At 41.4% G+C, this 11,319-nt stretch overlaps 1 protein-coding gene across 1 annotated transcript; it reads right to left on the bottom strand.

Annotated features, from left to right (window-relative positions):
* Positions 1-10,340: 10,340 nt before the first annotated feature.
* On the bottom strand, positions 10,341-11,319 carry LOC147889483 (uncharacterized). The gene has a single exon (XM_087391944.1). The coding sequence runs from the start codon at positions 11,086-11,088 to the stop codon at positions 10,699-10,701; it is 390 nt and encodes a 129-aa protein (XP_087248070.1). The 5' UTR covers positions 11,089-11,319; the 3' UTR covers positions 10,341-10,698.

Raw genomic sequence — 11,319 nt, 5'->3', positions numbered from 1 at the left:
TAATAACTTATTTTCACATCTTGGCATGGTTGAGTCAAAGCGATATAGAATATGCATGGGGATTGAAGCAAGAGCACATGATCCTATTTTGTATGTGCCTAGTAAAGAAGACAACTATGAGGGAAATGTCGAATTAAGTAAATGCAATGGAGTTAGTAAAAATAAGAGGAAACTCAAATGCGATTGCTTATCTTGTTGTGAGAAATGCACACAATGTTCTCAATGCAGAAAGGACATGCTATCTTTTGAATATGTTCCCATAGGTTCACAATTGAGATTGCTAGCTAAGAGTAGGACTGTTTTCCAGAGCTCTTGACAATGTGGAGAAATAAAAGTAGATGGTTATTACAAAGTGGAGACAATGGTATGCAACAAATATTTGATTTTTGGGATAATTCTAAATGCAAAGAAGTAAAAGAGTTTTGGGATCCAGATTCTTTTTATGAGTTACATGTAATTTGTGATAATCCATGTTGTAAGAAGGTATATAGATCATGGCCTAGTGCAAATTCATCTCAAGTTTTAAGGAATGGTTGGAGCGAAGAACTGCAAATGTATATGTTTCTATGCACGTCTTGTCGTCATACCATTCGGTCAACAAAGAAGATGTGTACGGGAGATCCTAGAAATTTTGCACTTCTTTTACATTGGGATGGCTTTCAAGCAAGTTGAACAACTCAAAAGGATTGTGGGGTTGTTGAGATAAAAGTTTTAAATGCCAAAAAGAATTCTTTGATAGATGTCTTGCCAGTATTGTTCATCGCTTTTAGCTCTAAAAAGAAAATTGAGAGCTCAAATATTGTCTTTCATACATTTCTAAAGCCCATTTTAGAAGAGTTAGAAAGCTTATTTGTGAATGGCATCGACTTGGCATATGAATATCCAATGCTTGATGTCATAGGCCTACAACAACCTCATCCAAAACAATTGTCCGCGTTGCATGCCACCTATTTATAATACTAAAAGTCAATGCAAGCCTAGCTTGTGTTTTGAACTTTGCCAAACTCTCTCTCTCTCTCTCTCTCTCTCTCTCTCTCTCCCTCCCTCCCACGCTCCCTCCCTCCCTCCCTCAGTGAAGGATGAATACATTAGTGACTATCCTAAATCAGTGCGGTGGTTGAAAATTGTTGAAAATTTATTGCTTCATTATATACTTTAATTAGACTATGTTTTGTATTCTTTAAGTAGTAGCAAAAAGGGGGCTTGTTGTTCTATTGTTCCCACATGTTGGGTCAGCAGACGGAGTTGTATCTCAAGTTTATGGATCAGAATCTGGACATTTCAATTGAGTAGAGGAGCTTTGAGTGTTGTAAGCCCTTGTACATCAGGAAACTCAAAGACAAGAATGTTTGTTGTTACAAAACACACATAGACTTTGACCTGGCCCAGTAAGCTATGAATGACTTGAGATCTGGTCATGTCTGTGACTGTCCTAAACGTGTCCTAAACCAGCTCGGTGATTGAAATTGTGACTGTCCTAAATCAGCGCGGTGGTTGAAAATTGTTTTGCTTCATTATATACTTTAATTAGATTGTGTTTTATATTCTTTTAGTAGTAGCAAAAAGGGGGCTCATTGTTCTGTTGTTCCCGCATGTTGGGTCAACAGACGGAGTTGTATCTCAAGTTTATGGATCAAAATCTGGACATTTCAATTGGGCAGAGGAGCTTTGAGCGTTGTAAGCCCTGGTACATCAGAAAACTCAAAGACAAGAATGTTTATTGTTGCAAAACACATATAGACTTTGACCTGGCCCGACAAGCTATGAATGACTTGAGATCTAGTCATGTTGGAACATTGCTCCATGGGGATCGATGCCCATGCCTCCCCAATGAATCCGCAATTTGTAGGCCATCTGGATCCTCATCATGTGTTGCAAGGGAGGGCAGGATTTGTAGCCTAAGGTCTCTGTGGGAGCCAATGGTTTGTCCAAAGGGAGATTGTGAGTGGCACAGGATTGAATGCATTCACGGCACATGCAAGCATTACAGTTTGAAGCTCAAGAAGAAGACATTCAATGTCTGTCCAAATGAAATGAGGGAAGACAATCATGTTGCTGTAAAATGGAGGAGATTTGAAAATGTCAATGTTGAAGGATCCGATAAAAAGAGATGGCTATTATCATATAAGTGCACCCAACCAAGGGAGCTTGTAGGTCACGTGGTTCAATCCATCCCAAAATATGTGCTTCACAATTTCACGGCCAACTGGCAGGATAAGCAGTTCAGGATGTGCCTTGCCAATTTTCCCTGTGACACTATTGTATCTGTTATAGATTTTGCAAAAAAATTATTCTTTTCAAGAACAAGATGAGATACAAAGTGCCCACTGGTACAACAAGCAGATAACAATTCTTATGCATATCACTTATAGTCATTTGCTTGATTCTTCCATGCCTGATGCCAATCTGCTTGTTGCTAACTCACACGAAGTGCAACGCACGTACCATTTCTACATTTCAGATGATAGGGAACATGACACCCTATTTGTGCAGCATGCTTTTCTACTACATTGAAAATGGCTGAAAAAGAAAAATCCCCATGCAAAAAATATAAAACAAGATTGGGTGTGGTCAGATGGTGCTGCCTCTCAATTTAAATCAGTCCATGGATTCTACTTCATCTCAAGGTTCAAATCCGTGACCAGTTTAGACATGATGTGGAATTTCTTTGGGTCTAGCCATGCCAAGGGTGAGCATGATGGATGCGGTGCTGTTATTAAGCAAGCTCTGTTTAAACACCAATTAGCATGCCCTCAAGAAAAGCCCAATGATGCCCACGATGCTGTAACATGGCTTACAACCAACTTCTCCATAGGCGCACATTCAACATACAGTAAACAAAGCCTTAAGAATACTGTAGTACATAGAGTGTTCCATGAAGTGAAAGTGGATGAAGTGCAAAGAAGAAGCTAGCATGGTTGTGAGAAAATGAAAGAAGTTCATGGTATGCACAGCATATGGGGCTTTTCAAACAACCAACTAATTAAAATAAAAAAACTTTCTTGTTTCTGCAGTGCATCATAGGGGATCATGACGATTGTGAGAACATTGCAATTGTGAAGACATGGGAGTGACTTCAAGTTTTCCCTCTACATTTAGATGGATGATAAACAATGGAGAGACAAATGACTCGTCACAGTTTGGGGAGAGTTTCAATGACCTCACTGACTGTCTGGAAGAGGGGGATAACTTTACAGTTGTCATTCTGGGGAGAATGAGGAAGATGACCCATACTTTCTATTGCAGTGCACAAAACCTAAGTACAAGGTTGAGGAAACATTTACGGATAATTGGGGAACAACCTATGAGAAGTGGGATGTAGTATTCGGGTCTTTTTGGTACAAAAAAACATCCAAGAAGGGCCACAATTATGAACTGTTACATAAGAGCCCACAAACATGTGTGTACTCTCATCTAGTAAGAGCTATTAAGTTCCAGATGCAACCTGTGCCACAACGAAAGAAGGGCAAGAGTGTCTTCAAATTAGATTTAGACACGCATGAGCACATCTTGGGGTGTCTTGGAGTGGTGGACGAGGACGAATGAGATAGCACTAAGAAAATGTATGTAGTCTCATTGCAAGGAAACAATACCTCCACTTGTCCTACAAAATGAAATTGGTATTTGAGACTACTTCTTTTTAGTATATCCCAAACAACCACCATGCTGGTTTTATTAAATTGTTTTTGTAAATCCCATGCTTGTTTTTAGTATATCCCAACAACCACCATGCTGGTTTCCCATAACGAATCCACACATCCTACAAATCCATTCATCTTGTAATAATAGAAGCAAACCACTGCGTTGGTGGCTGTTAATATCCTAGTGCAACCAACCACCGCACTAGCGATAACATATTCTGCATTACTATCCCTACACTACTACTATGCTATCCTAAAATTTGTTGCATAGTGCTAGTGCCCTTTAGACTGGTTATCGTCAACCGTCAAATTTCAACCACCAGGCTACTTAAAAGATTTAAGTACTAACATGGAAGCAAGTTGATACAAAATCAGGTATTACGAGCACCATGAGAAAGTCCACAAGTCCAAGAAATGCCTGCAAGATTTTTATTGTTTCAAAACATGACATTTTTCTTTTTCAAGGAAATTTCAGACTCCCAACTATCTTATCAACCTCTCAATGGCAAGCATCTCCTAGCTCTTTAGGCCAGTCTGCTGCACAATGACAAACCTCTTCACACACTCAGATTACACACTGCTTGCTTGACTCTGCCGACTTATGTGCCCATAGTAACTCCTTTCACTGGGGGTCCTCTTCATCCTGGTCTTTGCGCTCTATACATCTTCGCGCCTCTATCATGTCCTACCAAAAGAAACCTACATCATGAGCTTGACAAGTACCTTAAAGGAGTAGGAAAAACAATAGCTAGGGAAATTAATATTCACCATCTCTACTGACTCCAAGTAATACACCCACCAGCGAAGCAAGTCCTCCTTGTAGCTATTTTCCTCCTTCTTCTGTGGGTCTGTTTCTGCGAGGATGCCATCCAACATCGTTTTCAGATAGAATAAAAACACTACAAAGTTATTTGAGTAGGCCATATATTCGCTGTGGGTGAATCGGTTTTGGGGTTAGATTTCGTAATGGGCACTTAGTTGTGTCTGCACTACACTTAAATAGGGAGAGAATTCATTAAGACTGACCTTCTCAATCTTCAGCCTCATATTAGTTTGGTAATCAAAATCTTTGAAGCTCATGCACACATCTATTGTGATCTTCTTGCAGGTTCTTGTAGCTTACTCTTTGGACTTCAAATAGTGTTTTGAAAAAGCAATCCTCAATGTGGCTACTGCAAATTGCTCCACCATGGTGGCTAGAACTTGCTCCACCGTGGCTACTCTCTACATCCTTCGTAGCCTAGGGAGCTGCCTCATTGTCTTCTCCACCCCGGCTACTCTCTGCCCCATCCTTCCTGGCCTTGAAGCTCTCTCGCAATTTCTACATCACCTTTTTGGTTTTTGCACTCCCTTTTCAGCTCCTCCATCATCTAGTCTTTTTCAATGTTCACTGCATTCTGCATGTTGCAAAGCTGTTTGTAAAGACCCTCCTTTTTGGCTCTCTAATCTTCAAGATCCTTTCGCATCTTTTCTAGCTCCTTGTTCACCATGTCCTCGTCATTTCTCACTTCTTCAAGCTTATCTCGGAGCTCCTTCATGCGCTTCTCTGCTCCTTCTCTTCTATGCCTTTCCATGTCGACCAATTTTGTAGCGGCCTCAACTTGCTCTTATGCCTCCAAGGCCCTCACTTGTGCCTCCTCTACCTTAGCTTCTATAGATTCCCTGAGACTTTTCTCAAGTTGTGCTGCCTTTGCTACATCAGTGGCTTTCTCGTGTAGAAAAGTCACCTTCTGAGACATATGCTTATCATATTGCTCAAAAATCCCTTTGAGGGTAGATCCCATCAAGTGCATTGCACCTTTGTGGGAATTACTATTTAGTGGTGGTGATTCTCATCAGCCACATCTGTCATGGCTAAGATTCCACCGGGCTGGCAGTTACTTACCAGCCATCGGAGTGGCACCACATGGTGTCTTCTTCATGATTACCAGCCCGTTTGGGGTGGTGCCTAAGATTCCACTGCAGTGGCCTGCAATTAATATGGATGGAACTGCAGGCTCTAGCCACCATGATGCCTTGAATTTTATAATATATATAAGATCCGTGGCATTTGGCATTTTACTACATTGCTCTGATTCACCCATGTTCTGATACTTTTCTCGACATGCTCTGCTACTTTGCTCCACACCCCTCCTCTAGCTCTCTTCCGCCCTTGCTCTACTTTGCTCCATGCTCCTTCCTCCAACTTTTGTCACTCATCTGCTCCCCTACTTATTTGTTGCTCACCCACCTACTACCACCCTCCCTTGATGCTCTGTGATCCCAATGTTATCTGTCCTCTCATATAAGTTGATTGTGTTGCACTCACCTGGAGTAGAAATGCTAGCACTAGTGGAGACCCTTCATTCCCACAGTCGATTCCCTAGACATCTGCATGTCACCACCTTAGATGACATGCTCACAGAGGGCCTCTTTATGGCTGTGTTGTATGGGTTTCCCTTAGATGTTGATGAAGGCCTCAATATTTTCAAAGCAGAGTACTCTCAACTTGTTGGGGGGGCCATAATCTGAGTCTTGGCAATGTGCATGGTCTTCGGCCTGTCCATCGTATCCTCCTTTGGCTCCCTAAAATTGGCATAAAACTGAGTTGTACAAATTCCCTCTTACTCAAACAAGGCTTGGCAGCAATGGCTCGATGTAATCTTTTGGCCTCTAAGACTCTCAACGATCTTTTGGCTCATTGGATGTAATTTTTTATCTCTAAGGCATTTATGTAATATCTTTTTGTTCAATTTGAGGCTCTCAATATGCACTGTTGTTAACTTTTATATTTAAATGGTTATGGCTGCTACCTATAATCTTTTAGCCTTTAAGGCTCTTAGCAATTGCTAAGTTTTTATAAATGTAAGATTCTTGATTCAACTTTTACTCGGTATAAGTTTATAATTTTTATATAACCCGTTATTGGACGTAGATGTACATTGTAATCTACTTTGCTCAAATTTCACTCGATAAATTGTACTTTTTCCCTCATTTATATTTACTACAACAAGGACTAAAATACCAAGAAATAAGGACTACAATTTCCTTAGTTTATGACCAAAATAGCGCTAAAATAACTCCAACGACCCACTGTTGTGGTTGCATGGAGATACAACTAGAAAAATACAATTAAATTGTCAGAAAATGCAATTGATGATCATAGACCTCCTCCTGTACTACATAAAAATAGATAACCGAGCTATAACTCCAAGAACCAGTGTGGTGGTCTCTCCAAGAAAACCTTGAATTCTAGGCGATGATGGATCGTTAGGCCAGAGACTGCAGTGAGGCGATGCTCAGAGTGATAGATTGCCTCTTATTATTATGCGAAAAACCAACGCGGTGGTCTCTCCAAGCCAACCTATGATTTGCATGCGCTGTCGGCAAAGATGCAGGAAAAAACTGCACAATGACAGGTGATCAGGCTAGAGACTGCGTTGTAGCGATGTTCAGAATGATAGATTGGGTCTAATTATTATGCGCCAAGAACCAGCGTAGTGGTCCCCCTATTAAAAAATTACCCCTCCTTGCACTAACGTGCTATGTTACATGTTTATGAGTGACCCTCCCGAGCCCCCTTCCACACTCTCTCGTCCCCTTCTACCCCTAAGATGAACCTTCTGCTGCAACCTCGATGCCCCTTCATAATGCTGCCCAAGTCATGGGATCCATTGTTTGCCTTGGCTCTCCACCTTGCAACACTCCACCAGCCATAGCCATAATGCTGCTCAAGTCATGGGATCCATTGTTTGGCTTGGCTCTCCACCCTGCAACACTCCACTAGCCATAGCCATGACCAAGGGAGTTGCAGGATGGAAAGTCAAGGGAAACGAGTCGTCGTTGTTCCGTTAGGCACTGGCAGAGAACTCAACTTGGTGATGAGACTCTCGTAATTGAGCACAACCTTTGGCACTAGGGAAGGAGAACTCAACTTGGTGATAAGCTGTAACACACTAAGAGCATGCATTAGTGTGCTAGAGCTCACCCACCAGATTGAGTTTCTTGTCCACTATCAAATGTTGTGCTTGATTGAGCTCACCGCCAAGTTGAGTTCTCTCTTCCACTAAATTGAAAGAAGTTGCTATGAAGAAGGCAGTTCCTTGAAAGACTTGAAAGAAAAACGTCATGACCAAGGGAGTTGCAGGATGGGGAGCCAAGGAAAACGAGTCATTCTTGCTCCGTCAGGCACTGGGAGAGAACTCAACTTGGTGATGAGCCTCTCGTAATTGAGCACAATCTTTGGCACTGGGGAAGGAGAAATCAACTTGATAATCAACTCTAACACACTGAGATCATGCGTCAGTGTGCTGAAGCTCACCACCATATTGAGTTCCTTGTCCGCTGTCGAATGTTTTGCTTGATTGAGCTCAGTGCCAAGTTGAGTTCCCTCCTCTAGTGCCTTGAAAGAAATTTCTATGAAAAAGATTATTTCAATTACGAGGTGGTCGTATTATTACCTACATACGAGAAGTTCTGAGTCAAAATTGTAAGAAATTCCTGCCTATAATAGCACTACGAGGTGCTCGTATTGTCCCCTGCATACAAGGCACCAGGTCAACAGTGTAAGAAAGTGCTAACAAGGGCAAAAAGTGACACCCAGTCCTACCACAGTGGTGGTATTGACAAGTGCTAAAAGTATTTAAAAAAGTATCACAAAGACAAAGTGCTAGCATCTTTGTATGTAATTTGTTTTTGTTAAATGTTTGCTTTGGATGTAATTTATTTTGTTTCAATTTCGATGTAATACTATTATCACAAAAACTATTGGATGTAATTTCTTTTGTTTCAATTTCAATGTAGTACCATTATCACCAAAACTATTGTTGTTGTTACTTTGGTAGTGAAAGTGGCTCTAAAGAAGAACAAAAGACATATCTCTGCCCTTGTTTACATTTTACTACAACCATAGGAATTGTTGCACAAGAAATTTTTGAAAACACTGTGTTTATTGTAGTAAAAATGGTTCACAAATGCCCTCATTTAGGATTTACTGCAATCGGTGCAACCGGTGCGATTGTTGCATAAGCAATTGTTACAAAAGGACTAAAACAACTCTAAAATAGGACTACATTTTCCTTAGCTTGGAACTAAAATAGCTCCAAGAACTAGTAGAAATTGTTGCACAAGGATTAGTAGAACTAAAATAGCTTCAAATTAGGAGTATATTTTCCTTGGTTTAGAACTATTATAACTCCAATAACCAGCGCAGTGGTTTAGAACTATAATAACTCCAATAACCAACGCGATGGTTGCAAGGAAACTTCAAAATAGGAGTATATTCTCCTTGGTTTACAACTATAATAACTCCAATAACCAGTGCGGTAGTTGCAAGGAAACTATCATAAATTGCAAATGTCTACATTTTTCTTAGCTTTGAACTAAAATAGCTCCAAGAACATGTGCGGTGGTTGTTGAGGAATTATTGCACAAGGAGTAATACGACTAAAATATCTCTAAAATAATACTATTGTCCTTGGTTTAGAACTAAAATAGCTTCAACATCCAGTGCGATAGTTGTGGATATGGACCTTGAGGGGTCCCCTTTAGAGATTGACATGCCACGGTGGTCTTCATACCAATGTGGTGGTCTCTGAATGCCGACATCATTGCTTGAATTAGCATTGTGGTCAGTGCAATAAAAGATTGTGTTATGTAACGATAGATGGCGAAGCTATGTAGTAACCGGTGGCAAGGCAAAAGTTTTGTGCTGTAGTCAAGCCAATGTGGTTGTGCTCGAACCAACATGGTGGTCATTACAACAAAAGATTGTGTTGCACAGTGACAGATGGCGAAGCTATGCAATGACAGATGGCAAGGCAAAGGTTGTATGATGTAGTCAGAGAGCAACAATCTCTGTGCTCATGAGTAAATGCATATAGTGCCATGTGTTGAGATCTGCATTATTGACCATGATAAGATTGTCTCATTACGCCATTGCAAAAATTATGATGCCGAAAAAACTCTCTGAGAGCGCAGGTCCGCACAAAATTCAAAATTTCACCCACCAACGCGTCATGTCATGATTCCAGAATGGCTCCAAAAATAGTTTCGTGATTGGCTACACCCAAGCAAACGTTGACCCCAATACCTAGATCCTTAGTTACTAAGGTTTGCTCAAGGGATCTTTTCACCTCAAGGATGAGGTTATCGATGAGATAGTCAATTAACTGAAGGGAAAAGCACAGCGAGGATGAGATTAATCCAGATGCTGAAACCTCGCCCTGACGCTATGTATGATGTCGCACGCTCATTCTTTTTTTTTTCCACAAATGTCGCACACTCATCCTATTAATCTCTCTGTCCTTGCAGGACAACGCTCCCTGTCCATAATAAAACGTGTTTATATAACCAGCTGAGAACGGCAATCAGAAATTGCGGGACGTTTCTGTTTCATTTACTACCGTCCGCCGATGGTTTTCATAGATTCTAAGTCAACGCTCACTTTTGAACACACGAAGGGGAGATCACCCAATGCCGTTCGGTTTACTGCTTACAGGAACAGATACAAGCTTTTGATTTGGGGATTTCGCTTGTCATGAATATGAGACCAAAATGAGCCTTTCTTCTATGAATGTATACAGATCTACTTCGGAGCTGCATTGAAGAGAAAGAATTCAAAATGATGAGGGCGAACAGCTACACACGTTCTTAATAAGGTGAACCAGGCCACATATCCACATTGCACGTTGCTCTGACAAGATTCTTGAAGAGAGAAGTCAATAAGACTTGTGAGCGTCAAAGATTTAGGGGATTGCAGCGAAAGATGTAGAGAAGAAGAGCAGAGTACAAAAAGTTAGTTCAAGGAAACTTCAACAATGGAATATATTTACACCAGTTCCGAGTACACCTTCTGGAGTAGTCTGGAACTTTGGGGTTTGAGTCAAGGGAAGACCAAGCGATCTTGATTACTTGATATCAGGATTCAGAATGGCCACGACTTTCAATTCGTGAACTACAACAGGGTAACTGCCTGCTGTTGTACGGTGAGCAACGACATCAAGAGAGTAGCACAGGGAGGATGAGATTAATCCACACCGAGCAACAAAATCAAGGGAACAGCACAGTGAGGATAAGATTAATCCAGATGCTGAAACCTCGCCCTGACGCTCTGTATGATGTTCAAAATCCAGTTGAAGAAGCTCTTGACCTTGTCAGAAATGTACTCGAAAAACTTCGAGATGAGCTCCGAGATTCTACTAGCGAGCTGCTTGAGAAGGGAGAAGACATGGTAGGACATGTCCTTAGCCTCTTGCATGAGGTCCTTGAGCTGAGTTTTGAGGCTCTTGCAGAGCTGCTTGAGCCGACGGGCCATCTCTTTGGGGTTGGTGATGACATCGAAGTTGGGGCGGGGGATGGCGGAGATGGCGGCTTGGAGGTGGGCAACAACACGGGACCAGCCACGCTCGGAGGATTCAGAAGAAGGAGGAGGATCAGCAGAGGCTGATGCAGCGCCTTCCTCGGCCATAAAGTGAAGAGAAGGCTGATGTTGGGTACTTGATGAAATGGCGAGAGAGAAAAATCAGAGATGGAGGAGAAGAAGATGGAGATGAGAGAGAAATCTCAGAGATAAAGGAGATGAAGATGATCATGTGATCATAGATAAAGATCCATGAAGATGATCAGGTGGTGATCAATGATCTGATGATGAAGCTGGGAGAGGTGATCACGAAATATATCTACCGCCATCAAGTGTGGT

Source organism: Dipteris shenzhenensis, chromosome 20, assembly GCF_047967505.1.
Source record: "Dipteris shenzhenensis isolate YYH24624 ecotype China chromosome 20, Dip_SZ_1.0, whole genome shotgun sequence".
Classification (NCBI taxonomy): domain Eukaryota; kingdom Viridiplantae; phylum Streptophyta; class Polypodiopsida; order Gleicheniales; family Dipteridaceae; genus Dipteris; species Dipteris shenzhenensis.
The sequence above is the reverse complement of the archived record's forward strand: the minus strand, read 5'-3'. Positions and strand labels throughout refer to the sequence as shown.